The sequence below is a fragment of the Thamnophis elegans genome, chromosome 2, assembly GCF_009769535.1.
Source record: "Thamnophis elegans isolate rThaEle1 chromosome 2, rThaEle1.pri, whole genome shotgun sequence".
NCBI lineage: Eukaryota > Metazoa > Chordata > Lepidosauria > Squamata > Colubridae > Thamnophis > Thamnophis elegans.
Window position 1 is genome coordinate 64970242 of NC_045542.1, and position 23133 is coordinate 64993374.

The following is a 23133-nucleotide window of genomic DNA, read 5'->3' on the forward strand; positions in this document are numbered from 1 at the left end:
TTCAATTTTCTAACGTCAAAGCTAATATATAATTAGTTACAATTTGTTCCTGGCAAATAAATATAAAAATGAGATGGAGAGGCGGCTTAACTTCTATTTCTCCTCTGCCTAACCATACTGGCTGGGAATTCTGGGGGATTTAGTTTCAGCACCTTGAAGATTCCAAATTAAAGAATTCCACTTTAAGGAAAGCTATAATTTAAGAAAATCTGTAATCTTGGTTTTGTATTGCAAAAAAAATGTTTAAATCTGCAGTTCTTAATGTTTATAAAAATATCGGAACATTCATTTTAAAAGTTCATTTCTATGAATGAAGGCTAATTTTACACAGTAAACAATTATTTCACCTTGGAGCACTATATACATTAAGCTCCCCTCTCCCCTTGTCTCCACAATTGCCTTGTTTGTAATTTAAGATTTCAGCCCAGGCAATAATAAAGCTTTTAGTGATAATGAAGTTGGTTAAGAATAGATATTACCATATTTCCAGAAAGATAAGCCTGAGTTTAAGAAAATTCCCCATGAAGAAATAAGTGTCTGCATTCATTACCATCCTTTCTGCAAACCTTCCATTTTAAATGTAAATTACTTGGGAGAAACGTTTCTCTTCCTGTTGGTTAAACACAATACAACTATCAACAGCATTTTATAAATCGCTTCTTTCTCTATTATGTTGAGTTGCCAAGAAGAACAGCAGCTTAGAAGATCACAAAGAAAAGGCTTTACACACTGGTTAACCAGGAAGGTGTTGTCTCTACTCCAGCTTAAAGCAGTTCATTAATAACAAATAGTTCAGTCATCTTTAAGGCCACCAAACACAGCAGAGGGGACGATCTTCTGTTCCAGCTGCACCTCTGTAAAAGAAGAATTAGAATGGTTAGTATGAAAACCAAGCATATATTGGCTTTTCAAAAACAGAGCTCCTATTCATCAAAGTCAACAGCCATAGCACCAGAAGAATGCTGCTGCGTTACCATCCTCCCTCTTACCATCAGGCTCATTGTCTTCACTCTCATCGCTTTCATCCAAATCGATGTCTATCTCGTCAGGATTGGCCTGCTTGGAAAGTTCAGCCAATTCACTGCGGGAAGCATCACTCCTGAAAAGAAGCAAGGGAAGAAGAGTGAACTTGACAGCATGATTTCCGATCAGAACTGTCCTGTACTTACCCTTCTCTAAGAAAAGGAGCTGCCTATCCTTTTGCCCTGGCTTCATGTTTTCAAAAAATGTATTTAAAATTTTGACATTTGTACATCTAAAGCAGAGATAGCCATCCTGTCGTATAAATTTTCTAATATGGAGAGAGTGAATTCATATCTAAACATTTTCAAAGAACCCAGTTATCTTCACTGCCTGGAAGAACCAGCTTCACATCTCTGTTTAGCTATGGTGATTACAACTTGCCTTTTGGAAAGCGATTCTCTCTGTCTAGGCCAGGGGTGTCAAACTCAATTTGAGGGCTGCATCAGAGCTGTAGTTGGCCTCAGGGCGGACCAGCTGGGTGTGGTCAACTGGGTGGGCGTGACCAGCTTGATGCCACTCCCCAAATTGCTGGCTTGTTTCCTCTTCATATTGGGTACATTGGCCTGATTTTTCCTCCTCGCACTGAGTAGACCAGGAGAGCCCTGGGGCCAGATCCGACCACATTGTGGGCCAAATGTGGCCCACCGGCCTTGAGTTTGGCACCCCTGGTCTAGGCTACTTTGGTAGAGTTACTGAGGTAAGGAGGAAGATAACTTTATCTTCCAAAGAAGTTTCTAAGTATGAACGTGGCAAGAGTTTGCCAGAGACCAAGAAGAGAAGAAACCAAACTGGAAATTGCTATGAAGAACAAGGAAAGATAAAAAAACCTCAGGAGCTTAACAAAAGCTTCAGACAACTGTTAGAAAAGACAAGTAATAATATAGTAACATTTATAAGGACATTGAGGATGGAAACACATTGAAGATGGAAAACCAAGGAAATGTTCAAAATGGTGGTCAGCATCCATATACCATAAAAGATATTCCCTACTTACAAGAACCTCTATGACTAGAAGTTAATTATTGTCAAATTGGAAGACTACAGAAACTGATGGAACACCTACAGAAATACAACACGCATAAGAAGACGAATCAGTAAAGGTTCTAATCAAGCTATGCCAGCAAATCTGGAGAATAATATGAGTACCAAGAGATTTGAAGAGGATGATTTACATTCCAGTTCCTGAAAAGGGGGATTTGATGGAATATGCAAAGTATCATAAAACACCCTTCATTATACATGTTAACAAAATAATGCTTAGGATCAGAGTTCTACATGGAAAAAATAATGCCGGATTTGGAGTTAACTTTAGAAAAGGTTGAATAATAGGAGACATTACAGCTGATGCAAGTTGGATAATTGGAAAAACCAAAGAAATCAGTACCGGTAGTCCTTGCTTACCAACTGCCTCGTTTAGTGACTGTTAGAAGTTATGATGACTGTGACCTTTTATATTTATGATCATCAATGTCCCACAGCCATGTGATTGCCACTCTGATACACTCTGATCGGCACACATTCACAACCGTCACAGCATCTCACAGCAACATGATTACCATTTGCCTGTTTCCAACCGGCTTGCGACAAGCAGTTAATGGGAGATGCAGAAGTGAAATCACAAGTTGTTGCCATGTAATGCCTCACTTAAGTCTAATTCTTCTGCCTTCTCTTTTACAGCCCGAAAAATAGAGAGGGTCCGTTCTGAGACTCTTGCCCAGCCCATCATCATCCAGCTGCAAGCTATGCTATCTCTTATCTGATCATTCCCGAGGCAGCATCTCTATATTCTGTCACCCAAGATCTTTCTCACATACTGTTACATTATTTGAAGGTGGACCTCTCTGGAAAAAGCTGTAATACTGGGAAAGGTGGAAGTAAAGAGACCAGCAGACAACTGGATACAGTCAGTAACAATGGCATTTGGGTGGACTGGTGGAAGACCCGAAGCATCCCATTAGGGACAGCATCATGGAGAAAATCTTATTTGTATGGCCACTAAAAATTGACATCATCTCGATGACACACAGTCACGTTAGTAGTCAGTGAAATCAGAAAGCCAAATAGTACTCTCTATTGGCTTCCAAATGCATCATAAATCATTCAGACCACACTACAAAAAGTACAAAAACTGTAAATGCAAAGCAGGCTGTCCTTGACAATACTTCAGTGTCATCTTTCCCTGGAAAAATGCATTTGAAAGCTTGAAAGCTGAAATAGCTGTTTGGTAGAAAATTGTGTTAGTTTCTCAAGGCAACACCACAGTCCTGTTCTCATTCTAGACATGTTAGCAGCTAAGGCACTATCTATTCAACTGTTTCTTCCTGATTCTTGATGGGTTGTCTTGAGTTTCTGAATACAAATCAAGGAATCGGTCACATTTTTCCCATCATGTTTTTTGGATGTTATGAATTCAAATAGTCTTCATAGGGGGGAAAATATAAACAAGTTGTCTACTTATAGTACCCTCACCTGACAAACAAGATCTTCTCCTTAGCTCGAGGCTGATCTCTTTCTGCTTCGGCTGCCAGGTGTTCTGCTCGCTGCTCTAAGAGCTTCATGTCATCCATGCCGCTTTGTCCTGGTGCCAAGTCAGACACTGAAACAAGACAATGTTAAAGAGGAAGGAAGAGTAGGAAGGACAGGGAGGGGGGTTAGAAGAGAACAGGAGATGTAGCTCATCTCTGTCTTAAGAGAAGGCAAGAAGTACCTGTGCCTGTGGCATTGCTGTAAACCTTTAGCATCTGAGAAGCCATGAAGTTAACCTGAGTATTGTAAGTAGCCTGTACACTTCGCTTAATGCGCAGCATTTCTCGGATAGTGTCTTCGTTCCCATGCCGAATCTCGAATTCTTTCCATGTCTGCCAGAAGTTGGCTGTAGTCTGGGAAGGGAAACCAAAAAGATGTGTGTTTTTTGAGGACCGCTGAGAAAGAGATGGTGGCAAAATTCAACAGTTTCCTCTGAGCTTTCTGATATAAAAAAGGGAAAGATTTAATGAGGTTAAGAGGACAGAGGTCAACTATTATTGCACTCTCTTATCTTCTACATCAGGAATGGGCAGCCATAAACAACAGAGATATATTTATTGCATAAGCAAAACAAACAAACACACACACCTTTATTTATCCATCAATGGTTGCAGATGGAAGAATCCATCCTTGTTTTTCCAGAACTGCATATAAGATTGTCGTATCATAATACATATACAGTGGTACCCCGGTACTCAACTACTTTGAAACTCATCAATTTTGGTACTCAATGCATTTTGACGTGAAAATTTTGTCTTGGTACTTATCATTTGCATGGCATTCAATGCACAGGCTAGAACTTATTGGTATCGGCTGCCTTGTGACTCACTACATTTTTCCTTATGGGAAAAATGTGTTTGGTACTCATCGTGCCTCTTGGCACCAATTAGCAATGAGTGCCACTTAATTTTGAACTGAGCAGGAAGTGATCATCTCTGTTCTTTTGGCAAAATGAGAAGCTGCTTCCTTCCTCCTCCCAACTTAAGTATTGCCACAAGCAGACAGTATGCTAGTTTTCTAGTACACAGAAAAAGCCACTTACTCGAGGGTCACACATCTGTGAACAATAGGAATAGATTGCCCGAGCTCGGTCTATTTCACCCAATTTGCATTCCATATCAGCAAAGCGCAGGCACATGTCCTGAGCATGTTCATCTGTCAGCACCTGAAAGAAGTAGGGATATTTAAATGTACCATGCCCTTCAATACTTCAGCTTCTAGGTGTCAGACCTGGAAGCCTGGGAGTCTTCTTTCGTTGGGGGTGTTACCTGGAACCCTGACATTAGGATGGTGTGAACTAATAATCTAGAGCTAAGTATAGCATGTAAGGATTACGATTACCCAGAGGGCTTTCAGAATATTTCAGCAATTGGAATAGCTGAACTGATCTAGGAGTTTTGTACCAGGAAAACAAAACCAATTTGAACAATGTGAAAAAGTCTGTGGCTATATGGATGCCACAGCCAAAGAGATAAATGCTGATGCAACCTGAAAAGGACGAGAGATAGCTGGATTTAGTGGGAAGAATTCTTCTGGGCATCGGACAACAGACTTTACAGAAAAGGATTAACTTTTCTTTAGGTGAAAAAAACAAACCCAGCAAAGCTTTTCTGCTCTTTATGGAGGAACCACTCTGCAGACAAAGGAACTGACTTCATTCATAGGAGATCTTACATCTATAAAGTCTTTGAAACCAAACTCCATTCAATCGGCAAAAACATAATCCTCAACTATGAGGTTAACTTTCTTCCTCAACTGCAAATTCTTCGCTCTTTGTGCTGGTGAGTCTGTTGTCCACTGGCCAGAAGAGCATCTGAACAGCAAGTTCAAAATATAATCATAGTCTCCAAAGTTATGGCGGCAGGAGTAGTATTTCCTAAGGTGGGCCTATAAATGCTATAATACTTTCTCCAATCAATCAAAAGTCTCATCTGAGAAAGCTTTTGGAAATCTGCTTGAGGCAAGTTTTATCTGCTAATACAATACAATCTTAGTCAGCACCTGAATGGATGAGCCTCAGACCCGCTTAATTTGTGCTCCTGGTTTGTATACATAAACAGACTGCTTGGTGTTTGGTTTCAGCGAATCCCAAGTATCCTGCAAATATTTAACGTGCTGAATATTTTGCTAGTGTTGGATGTATTTGGGATACAATTGGGCAACACAATCACTTAGGAATAAAGTTACAATGCCGATGTGGGAAAACGCACAAACCTCGCAACAATGTCTAGAGCTCCTCCACTTTCCTGGCTGACACAGCTACCAAGAACAGTGAATATTCTAAGCGAATATTTCAGCTGGAATCTAAATAATAGGTCTGAACGAAGAATACTTACTCTAAATCAATTGTAGCTCAAGAGATTCACTGACTATCTTCCCCTCATTAAGGGCTTGCATATGGTGATCTATTCATGGTTACCTATTCCAGTTTAAGGATCTTTACCACTTTTGTCTAGTAATACTGTGCATTCTTTTAATGTGAAATCTAAGCTATCTAGCTGTGCATCCCCTCTAAAGTTCCTCTTCCTCCTCCTCCTATTCCACAAAGAACTGCATGTCCGATGGGGCCAGTGCCATTCTCCCTGCAAAATCTGTAGGATGAGCAAGGTCACAAAATAGGTGAAATGATGCACCTGACTTTTATGGAGGCTGCTGTCTGGGCTCTGGTGCTTCTTGAAGCTATTTTTTTTCCTATGCTTTTTTGACTCATTATGATAGTGGCTTTCTTTTACTTTCCTCCTGCAGTGTGAAGTGGGAGAAAAGAGACAAGGATGTTGAGGGCCAGATGGAAGAAGAAATTTGTGATGAAGTAGATGCCAGAGCAAGACTCCAGAGAGACAAAAGATTCCTCTCTGTTTTGCCCAGAAACTCTTCTCCTTTAATTGTTAAACGACTAGGCTCATAGATATTACATGTTGCCCACTTTCTTGGCTGGAGCTAGCAAGTCTGGCATCTTGCTTGGTGCCTGGCTTCTATCAGGAGCTATAGTGTTCTCCTTCAGGTCCCTTTAGTGGGAGAATTAAAACTACCTTGAGCACCTAAGATAGGGTATCTCTCTTTCTTTTATAACCAAAGTGGCAGGTGCAAAAGGGGCTGAGGATTCCCATATTTGGGTCTCTATGTCCTCCTGACAGACTACTACAGATAGTGGATTCCCTTTGTACCCCTGCTGTTTCATCTCATGTGAACAGAATGAAAAGCTATGGGCAGAGTCTATCAATCTATTTGCAACACCCCACTTTCCCTCTTCTGGAACTGCTTGTGAAATTCCTCTTTTGGACTGATCGGGAGAGGGCAGGATGCTATGCTGTTCTCTGGCTTCCCTGTCACTCTTCTGTTATCACAAAGTACAACAAAGCTGCCAGTGCTGTATGGATGCTGTTGCAGACACTAGGGATTAACACTGGCTGGTTGTAGTCTTAGAGGCATATCAGTTGTTCTAGAAATTCACACTCGTCCTTGAGCACCTGACCATGAAGTGGGATAGAAGCTTTTGCCATTGTTGGACTTCTATCTTTTATCCTGATGGCTGGTTTCTTTCTTTTGCTTTTTTAATTTTCCTTTTCTTGCCAGTCAGCTCCAGAAGGACTGGAGGACTGTTTCCTGCTTGACCTAGTCAAGAATAAAAGTAATCTTCTCCAAGGGAGCAGGCAGTTCTTCCTGGTCTTTCTGATCAACTCAACAAAAACCATTCCTTTCCTCTAGGTTTAATTTGATAACTATGACCTCAGGATACCTGCAGATTTATATAGGAGGAAGCAACCCAAGATGCACATGCTCTAATAAGTGACCCATGTTTTTAATTGTGGTTGGCCAGCTAGAATAGATTAAGCCATGCCATTCTTTGAATGCCAATCATATTGGTTTGGAAGGGAAAACCAATAGATGCAATTGAGAGAGCATAAACTAACCTCAATCGCCTTCTCATAGATGCTACGTGTGTGGGTGACGCCATAAATTTCAGCTGCTCTCTTGATGTAGATGTTGTACATATCATGCTGCTCTGCAGGCAGCACAGCCTGGGTAGCTCGCTCATATACTGCCATGGCATGGCGGGCCAGCCCATATTCCTCCTCCAGCCTGGCATATAAGAGATAGATGGCTGCAAAAGGAAAGAAAATCAGAGCCAGATTTCATCTCCCTTCAATTTCAGGTCAACGTTTTTCATATCCAGACTTATTAGCATACTTGTTATCAAAAAGCACTCAAATAAGTCTGTGCTGAGAATTTGCCCGCTCTGATTCATCTTGCTCTCCTCCCCTAAATGATGAAGAAATGAAGAGAAGTTCTAGCATCTAGGTCTATGGAGATTCTCACTCATCCAAATCACGGTTGTCCAAACATTGCTTTTTCAAACGTTACTTTTTTTTGGTCTTTGACATGATATCCAAGAAGCTTCTTCAGTTCTGAAGAACTGAACTAAAGAAGCTTCCTGGATGAAACAGAAATGTCTTCAAGCAAAAACAAAGTCCAGTTGCCTTTTGAAAAAGCAACGTTGGGAAGAGAAGTTCTCTTTACCCAATTTCCAATGAAAAAGGCATTTTTGACTCCTCAAGATCCTTGAGACCTCAGACCAATAAAGCAAGTCCACCCATACGGATTATTGGGTAGGCTAGGAGCTTTGGTACAATAAACTGTTGCCCAGATAGACTTGTTCTATCCAACCTTTCTTATAATTATAATCTGACTGAATAGGAAGAGTTTGTGACTCAACTTTTTGTTAGAGACATTTAATACATACTTTTTGCAAATTTCTGGGGACAGCCATCCAGGGCCTGCTCAAAAAGATCCCGAGCACGCTCCAACTTCTTGCCACCATAGCGGTCAATGAATTTGGTTAGATAGGTGTTCCAGATATCATAAACATTTGGCCACTTAAACAAGGAGATGCCTCTCTCATATGCCTGCCAAAATGAACAGAAAGTATAAACCAAACGTTCAGATGGCTTTGCAGAAAGCTCTGCCCTCTTCCCCACTCACTTAAATACCATATGGGACTGTCATCCCTTGACTATACTGATTCACATTTTAAGGAATATTTTTTTTCCTGAAAATTGCTAACCAATCCAAAACCACTTTAATCGGAGATCCTAGGACTCTTCTCCTGTATTCGACTGCTAATAATACCTTAGTTATGTTTCTGTTTAACGTTTTCCAATTAAACAAGAAAAATCTGATTGCCATTTCAGAAGAAAGCCAACAAACTTTTTCGATAATTATAAACAATAGCTAAGGACAACAAAGATGCATGGCAATTATAGTGCAAAATATTTACTCCACCCCGTAAGCTGTCCCTAAACCTAAGCTTACAGGTTGCTCTGAAACATAGAACATCTCAACGTAGAGTATATTGGCTAATTTGTTCAGAGATTTGAGAAAGAGAAAGATTCAATTCAGTAATTAGCCTTTGCAACATACTGTACATAACAAGATCTTAGTGTACTGCAGCTGGTTCGGAGTTCGCTTCTGTACTACCATCGGTAACATGCAGTGTTCCAGGTTCAATGATTTCTACACTGACAGAGACCCAGATGGCAGAAGGCAGCATTGATGAAACCAACTCACCTTGAAGCTCTCTTCAAAATATTTGTGTTCCTCCAGGAACAGACCATAGTTAATGATGATTTGTGGGGTGGCAATGCGAAGGTCCAAAATGCGATCATATACAGCCTTAGTAGACTACGAATGGGAAAGCAAAACAAACAAACAAACAAACAAAAAACAACACTTCAATATTAGGCTGGACCAGAACCCCAATCACAGGCACAGAATCTTATTACTCACTTCCCAACCATGTCCAGATCGAGAGGAAACACTTAAATTTGAGATTGAATGGCTTTTGTAGTGTACCTTCCTGGCTCCCACCCCAACCCCTAAGCTGGTCAAATCAGGTGCTGTCACACTCTCTATCAGTAACATGACAGACATTAAATGAATAGAAATACAGCAATGCACTTATAGGAGACTGTTATTACCATTCTTCTTTAGCTACTCAGGGGAAGGAACAGATGGTTGTGTCACTAATTCTGTCCTGGCCCTGCGGCTTCAATAGATTATTTCCAAGCCAAACTCATGAAATAGGAGGGAAAGGATGCTCGGATTCCTTAAAGAGGAAGAGCAAAAAAAAAAAGACTATCATTTAGTTTGGATGCTTTCCTATTCACTTGCAAATTAAGAAGGGTAAGAAATACCTTGATTTGATTCTAAGGGGGGATTATTATTTTTAAAACATTTCCTCTGTGCTTGGTTACAGGACTTTGTCCAATCTCATCAGGTCTAAAGAGACAAAAGGGGAAGCTTCTTCTAGATGCCAAGCTGAGGCTAATAAACCTCTGCCTGGCAAGATGGCCCATTGCAAAAATTGCCAGGAGAAATGCCAGCCGGGCTAGGTAAGAATGGCAGCGAACCAAGACCACTTACTTTGAAAGTGCCGAGACTTTCTTCCAAGTCAGCCAGCATGGACCAAACCTTGAGGGACTTATATACACGGTTCTGCACAGGCTCTGTGGAATCAAAATATTCGGCTTTCTTAGCTGGGATAGCTGTAGCTTTCTGGAAGGAGAAAAAAAAAATGACGATGAGAACAGAGGAAGTAGAACCCCTGGAGCAAGCAGGTTAAGAATTGGGTTTACATAGAGTATATACACATACACATAGCTTTGTTGTATGCAAAAGGAATCCTGACTTTCTTCAGCCTTGTTTAACTGACCCCAAGCCCCTCTTATTGTGGAGTAAAAAGAATCTCTGTCAGTTTCCCAGCAAGCAGATTCTTGGTCCACAATATCCGGGAAGATAGAGCGAGACTACAGAGACCATCTGCTCAAACCTAATCATTTGGAAAACTATTAGTCCAGCAAGTTTGACTCTAAGACTCCAAAATGGCCTCTCCCTGTTTGTTTGGCTTCTTCTCACCCTCAGGATTCGCAGGGCTTGATCGTAGTTCTCATGCCGCAGCTCCATCTCCCCATACTCGCACCAGACGCTGGCCAGTTCATCTACCTGCTTAAAGTTCACCTTAGTGGCCTTTTCAAAAATTGTTCTAGCCTAGTATAAGACAGAGAAAAAAAAAATCAGAGGAAAAGCTAGAAGAAAAACACCTCACCATGTTTTCTCTTTGGGCTCTAGTCTGTAATGCACCTGAAAAAAACCCTCCCCAAATTGCTTTGTGCATCACCAAGGACTGGGGACCTTCTCAGAAACCCTACAATCTCCAAGTATCCATTTGGAATGTTTTTATACGTTGATTGTGAAAAACCCATAATTTAACTCTTCAGACAGCAGCTAGGAAAGAGAAGCAAAAAATAGGCTAGGGCAGTGCTTGCCTCTGCCCAGTGCATCACTCACGTCTTCGATCTGTCCATTTGTCTCGTAGAACTTGGCAAAAGAAACCCACAATGTCTGTGTCTTTCCGGTGGCTTTAAATGGATCAACCGTCTGCACGGCTTCTGTGTACGTGTTGATGATCTGGAAGGAGTAAAAAGTAAGTCAGAAAGGAGTAAGTCATGATTGGAAGGTTCCTTTCTTGCTTGCTTCATGCTTGGGTGAAATACCGCGAAACATAAAACTGAGCAGGTGAGAAGAAAAAAAATATTTGCGTTAACTCAGCCTCATTAAAAGCAGAATTTTTTTTTAGCTACTTCGAGATGCAAGTACATGAAAAGAAGCACCGATATCTCCTATTTTCTCAGACTAACCTCCAAGGGCTCTCAAACTGGGTGGCTGACTGATTCAAGTTAACTGCTTGAAAGGTATTTCCATGAGCTCCAGATCCAGAATGTTACTGTTATCTAACATAAAATCCAGTATTTAATAAATGGGAACAGTGTTGTAGGCTACTGGCTTGGGAACGTGACAGCTTTACCCATTCAGAGAGGAATGTTCTCCTACCTCCCAAGGCTTGCCTTCATACAGCTTCACCCTCTTATGCCACTCATGGACATTGTGAGGATTCTGGCGCAGGAGGACACTGTTGAGAAGCAGAGGTCGACGTGTGATCAGCTGCTCAAAGCGTGCCAAACGCAGTTCCAGATCTACGTCATCTGTTTTCCAAACAGAGAAACAGCAGAAATGAAATTATACTTTTCCAAAGGCATGGGAAGAATAAGAAAAGTAAGAGTTGTGCAGCCTATAACTAATGTACGGGATGGATAAAAAGAGAGAAGCCGTTTTCTGTTAACATTAAGGTATTATCTGTAATAAAACATAGGGAAACAACCCAGCATCATGTAAAAATCCAGGATAAAGATGGACAGAATTGGAGAACTCTAACATCAACCATCAGCTCTAGCTAACATAGCCAATGGTGAAGGATGATGAAATGAAGGAGGATTGTAAGACCAAGCAATCTGGGAAGTCCTGATTGGTGAAAGTTGGAAAGCTTTAGAAGACTCAAAAACTGTGTTACTTTCTCGCTTAGATCCAGCTTAAAGAAAAGGAGTAACGTTTGCTTTCTTCTGGCTAAGCTGCTCTTACCATCCTCCTCACGTCCCATTTCAGAGTTGGTCTCCATCTTGGCTGCAATCATGCTCTCCTCAAACTGGGCGTAGCTGTCAAACACTTGAGTGAAATCCCGTACCGTCATCACTGTCTGAATAGCTTCTTCATACACATCGCGAGCCTAAGACAGAGACAATAGTCACCAAAGCTGCTCCAGAACACAGCTTGTTTGGCCTCTCTTCTTCAGCCACCTGGCAGTTTGCACCTCTCTTAAAAGAGATTGGTTTTATAAAAGCACGGTCCATCTCTCAGGACACAATCCATCTTTAGGAAAACCAGGTTCTCATTTATGTGGGACAGCCCAGTCAGTTAAAAGGCAGAGCACTGGAATGAACATGGTCTAACAGGGAGAAAAATCTTCCTCCTAAACTGTTCCAGTTGCTGCTAAGAAATTACACCTCATACATCAAAGTGATGGCTGAGAGGCTTGATCCTACTTGAAAAGCAAACTTCAGGCAACAGAAAATTGCACCCATAATTTGATTTTCCCGTCAAATCCAAAGTCCATTAACTAAGAATATTTTTGGTTCGTATCTGAAAAAGAATGAAGTTTCAAGCTCATCCGACAGAGCCAAAGATAAGAAATGTCCAGCTTCCTCTAGCTGTTTTCTTTGCCCATGGGCTAGCAAACAAAGGTTTCTTAAAATCTATCTGGCATTCCCTAAAGGCTACCCTGCAGTTATAAAGTGCACTAATATTTTTTATCGATGAAAAGTGTACTACGGAAGCTAACACAGAATTCAAAGAGCCCCTGAGAGCATTTTCCTGCCACGGCCTCTGAGAAGCTCATGATCCTAAAGTCCCATGAGAAGGACAAACCTAATAATATTGGCTGAATCTCCCCTTTGGGCCTGAAACAGGCTAGGGATCTGATGGCATGTGTTTGGTTCTACAGATTTCCTATTCCAGGGATACTGCCCTTTTTCTCTCTCTTTGTGTGGGCAAAGAAAAGTTATTTTGAAATGAAGTCCAGAAGTTGTTCAGGGCCCACAATTGGCCTCTTCTTCTTCTTTTCAACCTCCTAAAGCTAGCAAAGGCTGACAAGATTCTAAAAATGGAATATAAGCCATGTGTACCCATGAACAATGAATAGTTATTTATATCTTATCTTTATTATTTGTATAACTATCCCAAAGCAGGGAACACACACAATGCTCCTTCTATTTTCTCCACAACAATCCAGCGAGGTAAATTGAGCTGAAAAAGTCACCTAAGCTGGCTTTCATTCCTAAGGTGGGACTCAAATTCACAGTCTCCTGGCTTCTAGCCTGATGCCCTAACCTTTAGACAAACTGGTTCTCATGTGCCCTGTTCTGAACTCCCTAACCTTAACTTTTTGTAACAGTTACTGCTCTCCTCTGAAGGGGTAGGTAACCATTTTATGCTTCCTAACTAATAAGCAGGAAACAGTATTTGTTTCCCAGCTACATTTTGAGGGCTGCAAAAGAGCAATAGCACTTAGACTTGTATACCACTTTATAGTGTTTTACAGTAGGGGTCACCAACCTTTCTGACCTCAGGGATCACTAAATTCAAATTTTAAATCCCGCGGACCACTAATATGATCTGTCTAATGACCAGCTGGGTAGGTGTCGCTAGGTGGTCATGTGACTAGGTGGCCATGGCCAACTCGATGTCACTTATGTCAAGGGGCACCTTGCCAACCTCTACTTGCCACTCCTCGCCTGCCCGCCTGGGCTTCTTAGGGCCCCAACAGGAAGCAGTTGTTGGAGCTAAGCAACCACCACAAGAAAGAGTTGGGAAAATAGCTCAGTTCAAATTGGATCTGACCGAGAAGGAGGCTCAACAGAAGCACCTCACTGGGGCTATGAGTATAGGCTTTCCAAGCAGAGGGAAGACCTGCAATAAGGCCAGGTTCTGGCACTTGGGAAGCTCAGCAGGCTGAGATGGTCAGCCAGTTCCAGGCCATGATGCAGTCCCACTGGAATAAGGTCCTCCGGCTCTTCCCTCCAGCCTTCGCTCACAGCCCCGCACCAGGAGGCTGAAGCAGACCCCAAGTCCAAATTTCTGCCCCCCCTGAGACCCGCAAAAAAGACCCCGAAGGGGGAGACTCTCTGCAGCAACACAAGCGTTCATTGCATGTATCTGGTCCAGGGGCTGTAGTTTGAGGAGCCCTGATTTAGTGCAATATAAAAAATGCAAATAATTTTTCTGGGGATCACCAAAATTTCCTTGTGGACCACGAGCGGTCCATGGACCACCAATTGGTGACCGCTGTTTTACAGCACTCTTTAAGCAGTCAGCATATTGCCTCCAACAATCTGGGTCCTCATTTACTGACCTCGGAAGGATGGAAGGCTGAATGATGCACAACTGAAAGGTTGATAGTGATGCACAATTGATTTTTTGTCCCCAAATCTTTGGTAAGAGTTTAAAAAATATTAGACTTAACCGAAGTTCCCAGGGCTGTACAAATTGACCTGCAGAATGCCAGATCCATTTCTAACCTAGCCTAAGATTTTCTCACTTTAATAGGGTTAAATCAGGGGTACAAAACAATTTGGTGGCTGCTCTCCGTCCAATCTATGCTTTGGGAAATTTCTTCCAGGGATGGGATTTTAGCCTGTATCATCATATCATGCAGACCGCTGGATTCAGTGCCTACCTTCTCAAAATGGCCACTGCGGATGTAGTAATCTGCCAAAGAACACCACAGCTTGCCCAACTGGTCTGTGAAACGAGTTAGGCCACCTCGGATGATGGCCCCCACGTTGAGTGACTTCACCTTGTCTGGATTTTGAGAGATGAGATCACAGAGCTCGTGCCATAACTGCAAAAGAAACCCAAAGGGCCAAACAGTAAGAGGCAATAGAGAACTCGGAAAAGCTTCTGAGAGGCATAGGAAAAGCACGCAGGCTTAGGCAAAGGAGATTTAATATGCAATTAAATGGATGGTAGAAATGATTGTCTATTACAGAAACCTACCTGATAATTGGATTTCCCCTCCTTGGAAACAAAACGCTCATCATTCACTACAGCTGCAAGACGGACAGCGGCTTCATCCAGACGGTCAATGGAGTGCAGATACTCAATATATTCCTCTGCGTTCTCAGGGCTCAGCTGCAACGTAAAAGAAACCATACCTATAAACCTCATATCACGGGCTCAGAGCACTTAGCCGTTAAGAGAGTTTAGGATTACTTAGAGTGCTGATGGAAATGCTATTCTGAAGACTAGTCGAGTGCAAGAACCAATCTGCATTCATCAGCCTACGTTAGATGAATATATTAGGTGTTCAGTTTATGACTATTTTGCTTGGGAGAGAACACTGAGGAATAATTAAGCTGTACTTGGTCAATGTTATATAAGAGTTTGAAAACACAAAGGGGAGCAAAACTCAGCAACCCTAAACTTAAACTACTTCTGATTATTAATATATCTAACAAACACACTATTTCAGAAATGAAAAAACCCAATCCCCTGATTTTCAGGGCCATGTGCCAACTATATCTTCTCCCCCCCCCCCCCCCCCGTAAAATTAGCTTTATGCTTTGCACCTGATTTTTCAGACTCCACCTGATTTTTCTGCAATCACCATCCCTCAGTAAAAAGTTCCTTTTGAATTGTGTGTGATTTCAAGAGTTTTATTTCTTGGCAGAGGAGTTGAGGCAGGTTCTATTTGTCCACAAATCCTATGCCAATTAAGAAAGAATAGGAAAATGAGACTAGGCCAAGACTGTAGTATTTCCTTAAATGCCTTAGCTCAGAAACTTTAACTAATCTTTTGAGGTCTTTAACCAAGTTTTATCTTTAACTTGCACATGGGATCAGGTGCATTCCATTATTCCCCAACTCTGGCAACTTACAGATATGTGGACTTTACCTCTTGAAATTCTTAGCAATGGTCATGATGGTTGTGAAATTATGATAGTCTATATGTATACCTAGAAGTTGTTTTTGAGTCTCATATTATGTAATCACTTCTTTTATGTACATTTACAGATTCCAAAGAAAAAGGACAAAGATTCTGTATTTTAGCAGTTGTGTACAAAGAGGAACGATAGAACATTAACTTGCCATGTGTGGGGGGACACACAGACAAACACACACACACACTGTGCTGGTTTGCCATATTAAAGCTGATGACATCTGAACATATTTACACCTGATTTTTATCATAAACACGCAGAGAACAAATAGAAGCACCTATAACAGACCACAATCAATCAGCTGAAGGTCACAATTACCTCAACAAAAACGCCAATTTTTATGCATTTCTTGTCATAATTCACATCACTTGCATAAAACACACTAATCAAACAAACTATGTCTGTTCTTAGACTTTGACAGAAATAGTCTTCTTCAGGCTAAAGGTTTGCAATAAAGGACTCAAGAAAACTGCAAACAAAAAAAAGAAATCTCAGTTCCTTATCTATGCCAGTAACAAAAAGTAGCCAAAACAGGGAAGAACCAAGGTATTCTCTGATTGACTGCCATTTTTTTAGAGTAAACAACCACTTCAAAGAGGGAAATTCTAATAAAATATATATTACAGGTAGCTCAGGACTTACTACTACAATTGGGACCAGAATTTCTGCTGTTAAACAGTTGTTAAATGTTGTGCCCAATTTTATGACTTTTTGCCATTGCAGTAATTAAGTGAATCATGCAGTTGTTAAGTGAACCTGGCTCCGCTGCCCCATTGACTTTGTCAGAAGTCAGTTGGGAATGATGCAAATGGCAGCCACATGAACATATATACATCATTCACTGTATCCCTTATCCTTATCATTCCATTGTTAGTTGTTATAATTAATATTGGTTAACAAAAAATCCTTTACTGTTATGTCTATTTTCTTCTCATCAAACCAACACACACACACACACACACACACACACACACACATTTAGTGTCACAACCCCTGGTAAGCCCCAATTATGGGAGGAAGCTAACAGCTTCCAATATCTGTCAATCGGCTCGTCACAAGAGTCCATCACGACAGAAACCCAATATTTTTACTGTTGCCTTTGTTACACACTTTGTGTTATATTTGTGCTGATAAATAAATAAAGGGATTTATTTATTTATCAGCACAAATATAACACTATCTATCTATCTATCTATCTATCTATCTATCTATCTATCTATCTATCTATCTATCTATCTATACCTTATTGCCCTTATCAATTATTTAACAAAACAATCTGTAAGTTACTAAATTACTACTTACTAATTATAAGTTAAATTTTTTGTTATCTACTTTCATATATCCAATAACATTACCCCTTTATAACATATTCAAAGTAAGAATTAATTAATTAAATTTCTAAACCTTTTTTCCCAAATCATTGTTTGCAATTTATATCCAAATTCCTTATATTAAACCAGTACATATATATGTCGTTAACTATCTCTTATCATTTCATGTTATCATTAATATTTGTTAACATCATTTATTACTTATATCCAGCTTCCTCACCTCCATCCAACATAGAAATATATCTTGTTACCATTATCAACTATTTATTTAAGCAAGCAATCTAAAAATTACTAAATTCCTACTTACTAATCATCAAACTTAGCTATTATTATTATTTATTATCAATTTTCATATATCAACCTGTGTCCTTCCAGAAGGCATGTAATCTTATTTCTTTTGCCATTTGTGGAGTTAATCTTCTGTTTATATCCTTGGTAATGTTTTTATTGACATCTATCCGCACCTTGTTGTCTGTTGGATCTCTCAGTTAACCTTGGCGCCCTTTACTTTAATTGATTTATCTTTGATTGTCAATCCTGCTTCAGATAAAATTTTTCTCTTTAAAACCATCATTTTTTCTCTTTTTTCTTCTTTTGTGCCTTGAAATTTGGGGTAGAGCTCCGGACCATTGAATTCCCCCCTCCAAACTCCCATTTTTTCGCTTTCAACCACTTTCATTTCAGAAATCAAATCATTAGTTTTCTTATCTTTGTGTTCATTTTTCTCTTCAGTTTTTGGAGCGCCATCTCCCTCATTTTTTTCTGATATGAACTCTTATCTTCTTGGCAATTCTCCAAATTACCTCCAATAACTTTTGAATTGCATCTCAAATCTTTTGCAAAATTAAAGTTTCCTCTTCTGAAAATTGATCCATGTTTCCAAATTGTAAATTACTGCCACTCTAGCTTTCAAAATCATTTGCAATCTTCACAAGAAAGAGGTTCCATTTTTCCCCCTCTCCCAGTGTTGATAAGGCTCTCAAGGGACAGCTGTGGTAAACACCTTGTGCCCTTGGCTCTTATCACTTTTAGTTATAGAGCTTTGAAGCACAAAGACAGTGAGATCAAAGGAGAAACAGGAACAAATGCGCGGTTTCAAAAAAAACTCTAGCCTGTAGCCTTTGAGCAGCAGAATTCAAGTATTTTTTCACTTTCTTGTGTTGTCTCAGATTTAGGAGGAACAAAGTTCTTAAATGGAGTTTAATAGCAAATAATATACAATTTTTGTTAGAGTAGAGAGGGAGATTTTAGTCCTTAAGTTGAAAAATAAAGCAGGAAGGAGCCAAAGAAGAAAAACCGTCCGTTCACTTTAAGATGGGAAAGAGAGAGAAAAAATTGTGAGGAGCATTTCAATCCACAAAGTGTGGTTACAAAAAGAAAAGCATACTAACTAAAACAATCCAATGAAGATCAGTTCCGCCACTAACTTCTTCTGCTTAAGGATTTAATTTAGCATAAAAAAGAGATTCTTTTGGGCATTTATTTTCAAACAGAAAAGATTCACCAGATGATCACACTTTCTCTTTCCATTTCCTTCTGTTCCTTCATCAGCCTAGGCTGCCTTTTGTCGCCAGCTTGAAGTCCTTCTCTTGTATCAATCAGAGACTTGTGTTGTCCCTGATATCAGCAAGACGTGGTCTTCCTGTTCACTGTCTCTTCGGGACGGTTTAGGTCATTTTGGACCCCCCAATGGCAAAAGTATCAGCTGCAGTCTCAGAACATCGAGACCGCACATCCGTACCGTAGAGACGTTGGCTCCTACTCTCCAAGTGCCCAAATTTTGATGATGTGACTGTGGGGATGCTGCAACAGTTGTGAGAGGACCAATGGTGACCTTTTGCAGTGCCGTTATAATTTTGAACTGGATGCTAAGTGAATGGGTTTTAAGTCAAGGAGTGTCAAGACTGAATCACTTTGCTTCTTTCAAATTCAACTCTTTTTAACTTGCCAATGAACTGGGGGAGAGGAAAATAGAATGCTGAGAATGTGTGCGTGGACCATGAGAACCTGGCAACCATCAAGGTGCTTGAGAAAGAGATGGACTATTCCCATAACAAAAGGACATCTCATAATTGGGCAATCCTGACAAGGAGTACCAATAGTGGGAACGGTAAGACACCCTCACCTTTAGGTACCTACGGTAGACCCGTACAGCTGTTTCAGGTAATGGATAGAGTCGCACAAACTTCAGGTAAAGTGGCCAGATACGATGGTGCTGTGTGATGGGCAGAGCTCTGAGGGCCCGATCGAATGTCCTGCGGGTACGGGTGATGCGACATTGGTCCATGAGAAACTGGCAGTAATCTAGCCATATCCGAGGCATCTGTAGGAAATATAAGAAATGAAATAATCCTTCATTGAATCAGACAAAAGTCCATATTGTCCACACACAAACACATCCTTGAATAAAAATAAAAAGGCTCCACCTATAACTTCATGTTGGAATGGCCTTTATATTTGTGAAAACAACCCCCTAAAAAGAAGCCATAACTGAAATAAATGTAAATGTTTCAAATAAGAACATATTCACTCTCCTGATGGATTGGACCTTTGGCTCATCTAGTCCAGCTGTCTGTTCTCACAGTGGCCAACCAATTGCACAAAGAAGCTCACTAGTCTTCAGAAGCAGTCACATCACTAGGAAGGATAATAGGCAATGATCACCATGACTTTCATTTTTTTGAAGTCAGATAGTACCCTGTTTCCCTGAAAATAAGACCTCCCGGATAATAAGCCCAATCGGGCTTTTGAGCGCATGCGCTAAAATAAGCCCTCCCCGAAAATATTGTAACACAGCAGCAGCCATGAGATGACCACGCTCGCCACCTCCTGTACCTCAAAAATAATGACCTCCCCAAAAATAATGCCAAGTGCTTATTTTGGGGGTCAAAAGAAAATAAGACCCTGTCTTATTTTTAGGAAAATACAGTAGCCAGTAACACATATTGAGGTAGTGAATTACACGTTGTTTAAAATGTCCCTCCTTTTTTCCTACCTTGATTGTTCCAAGATTCAATTTCATTAGATGACCTCTGGTTCTAGTAATTTGGGAAGGAGAAATTAGCTTCTCCTTGTTCACTTTGTTTACATCATGCATAATTTTTACAGCTCAACCATGCTTCCTCTCATTCGCCTTTTCTAGACCCCCAAAATCTCAATATTGTAACCTTTCTTCATAGGAAAACTGCTCCAGCCCCTTAAAAAAATCTTACAGAAAGTCCTTGACTTACAGCCACCACTGAGTCTAGCCAATTTTGGATGTTTTCCTCCCCATTTTACTGTTTTAGTCCTCCCTTTTTGGTTTCGCAAGTCAAAGAAATAACCAGAGCTCCCTTATGAATAGTAACTTCAGATCCCTTACCTGTGAATATGTATTGCTTATATCATGTTACTTATGCACTGAAATCTCATCTTTCTGAGAAGAATAAATTTGAGCATACCCCTTCCTTACTCTGACTCAATATTCTTCAGAGTCCCTCTAGCATTTGTTGTCTAACAAGCACTGCAGTAAGCCTTGATTATGGGCTTTTTCTATAGTAAGTTGAGTCATTACATGACTGGACTCAACTTTATGATCATTTTGATAATGGCCACTAAGTGAACACCATGGTTGTTAAACATATCATGTAGTGTAAGTCTGAATCCAGCTTATCTAATCAGGGTCTTTTTTTGGGGGGGGGGAAGCAAAATGCAATCATATGACCATGGGATACTGCAACCAGCCATAAATGAAAGCCATCTCCCAAGCAACCAAAATGTGATTATATAACCACAAGAGCAGTGTAGCAGTCATATCTCTGAGGATAGGTTGTAAGGAGGTAACTTTTTTTCGAGCCTGTCCTAACTTCAAACAGTTGTTAAGGAATGGGTCATAAGTCGACTATCTGTAGTCACCTTCCTTTCCAATCAGAAAACTAATTAGCAAGTGTTTCAAACCAAGCCCACTTGAGTTTAAGACATATGTTTTTCCCATTCATGTCTTCCTGCTGCTTTCGGGCTCTACCATTTGCAGCTAACACTGTACCTTATGCATGAAGACCAGGGCACGTTCATGGCAGTTGTTCACTTCTTCATAGCAGGAATCTGTTACACATTTGCTCTTCACTTGTTTCCGCCTCTGCTTAAGGTAGTTGTACCAGAGCTTGTAGCTGCAAAACACAACAAGAGACCATTGACATAAAAATAAAGAATTTTGATCTTTTCCGACTCTGACTGGCAGCAAATTTTGAACCGCAATCTTCACACTTTGTTGGGAAGATTTAGCGCACAAAGTAGCTACATAAAGTATTACTGATCTCTTTCAACAAAAACAAACAGATAAAAAAACGGGGGTGGGTTGGCAGAAGGGGCATCTGAGTTATTGACATTGAAAAATCAGTGGCTTCTATAAAAAAACCCGGGTGTTAAAAATAATTTTAGTAGTTGCAAAAATGTAATTTTCAAAACAATCATAATGAATGAAAGATAACTATACCTTCCTGGCAATTCTTTAAGAGCTCTCTCATAGATCAGGTTCAGGATATTTTTGGGAGCATTCTGCTTGAAATCAATATAGCGGATCCAGCACTTGACAGAGAATGGGTTGCGCAAGATCTCTTCTTCATACTGTAGGTCTTCTTCCTCCTGTGCAAGGGAGGTGGTACGGATTTGGACAAAAAGCACTGTTTTCTTTCACTGAACAGCCCTACAATTTCAATATCTCAACAATATTATTTTCAGATTATTTCCATAGGATAGATCATAGCATTAAGTAGTAATAACACATATGTCGGGGACCCAGAAAATCTAAACACTAATCCTAATATCAGTGTCATTAAATAGCTACTGGCACATCTCTGTAATGCTCCACACTACAAGTTATATGGTAATATAATAATTTTATGACTATCTTACTAAATATTGATATAAAAGTTGTAGCAGACTTGGAAATACTATTATTTTAATTGCAATATTAGATACTGTAATGATGTTATGGTCTTTCCTGCCCACCTCACAAAGGTGCAGAGAAATTGCAGCTATACTTATCTTAAAATGTGCTTTCAAAAGCAATATAGCATTATGTGATTTTCATTCTTTAACCATATACTGTTAGAAGGAAGTTGGCTATACAAGCATTTTAGGGTGCCTATATATTTCCCAAATCATTTCTTTAAGATAAAATGCAGGCAGTAGTTTCAGACAGCCAGGCATTCCTGTCTGATCTTTATGGATTGCCATTCAGTTCATAATGAAAAGGCATTAGTTTTTCCCCACAAACAAAAATCCCTATGGTATATTGACAAGGTTGCAGAAGCGATCCACTGTGACTACACTGTTTTTTTCTGTTCATGATCGGGTGTGTTTGTCTAAGAATATACTTAGACCAATATCCGTACACTTTAAAAGACTTATACCTAGTTCTATTTATCCATGTTGTATGGCTATATCATCATCATCATCATCATCCTTCCCATCTTCTTCATTACCCGCTTCTTATTGGTATCATTATGATGATTATGACTACTCTGCTGCTTTGCAGCTTTTGCACTGGAGACAAATTCCTCCGATCACACTTGGCCAATAAAATACAGTATTCTATTCTACGACTCCATTGGAGGAAAAAATCTCGAAGCGAGCCTCCCCTTCCGAGCGGTTCTACTGAGAAAAAACCTCGCCACGTAAACATCGATGGAAACCCATCCTCCCGACCCAGGGACCCAACCTCTTCCCCAGCCGTACTCACGAAGAAAAGCTCCCGCTTTCCTGACACCGTCTCCGACTCCGGCATCGCGGACTTTTCCTGTCGAGGCCAAATACGGCGCGCAAAGATGACGACTTTCCACCCCGCCTTCTCCGTTGCGTTCGAAATTCAACGTCGAATCAGTCCC

At 40.4% G+C, this 23133-nt stretch overlaps 1 protein-coding gene across 1 annotated transcript; it reads right to left on the bottom strand.

Annotated features, from left to right (window-relative positions):
- Positions 1 to 175: 175 nt before the first annotated feature.
- Positions 176 to 23088, bottom strand: XAB2 (XPA binding protein 2). The gene is made up of 19 exons (XM_032208543.1): positions 22989 to 23088; positions 21741 to 21889; positions 21291 to 21414; positions 19392 to 19589; positions 14992 to 15126; positions 14672 to 14836; positions 12022 to 12166; positions 11437 to 11588; positions 10894 to 11013; positions 10462 to 10593; positions 9970 to 10101; positions 9115 to 9228; positions 8291 to 8453; positions 7461 to 7651; positions 4592 to 4714; positions 3731 to 3902; positions 3493 to 3619; positions 990 to 1099; positions 176 to 854 (listed from the first exon to the last, which is right to left on the bottom strand). Exons 1-19 carry the CDS (start codon positions 23031 to 23033, stop codon positions 793 to 795), a joined length of 2559 nt encoding a protein of 852 aa, XP_032064434.1. The 5' UTR covers positions 23034 to 23088; the 3' UTR covers positions 176 to 792.
- Positions 23089 to 23133: the final 45 nt, after the last annotated feature.

Excerpts from the sequence above, each read along its gene's own strand:
- XAB2 (XM_032208543.1), bottom strand. The coding sequence starts at position 23,033 with ATGCCGGAGTCGGAGACGGTGTCAGGAAAGCGGGAGCTTTTCTTC. Across the intron at positions 14,837-14,991 it reads AGGGGAAATCCAATTATCAG|TTATGGCACGAGCTCTGTGA; the intron begins GTAGGTTTCTGT and ends TTTCTTTTGCAG. Across the intron at positions 3,620-3,730 it reads CAGCAATGCCACAGGCACAG|TGTCTGACTTGGCACCAGGA; the intron begins GTACTTCTTGCC and ends GTCTTGTTTCAG.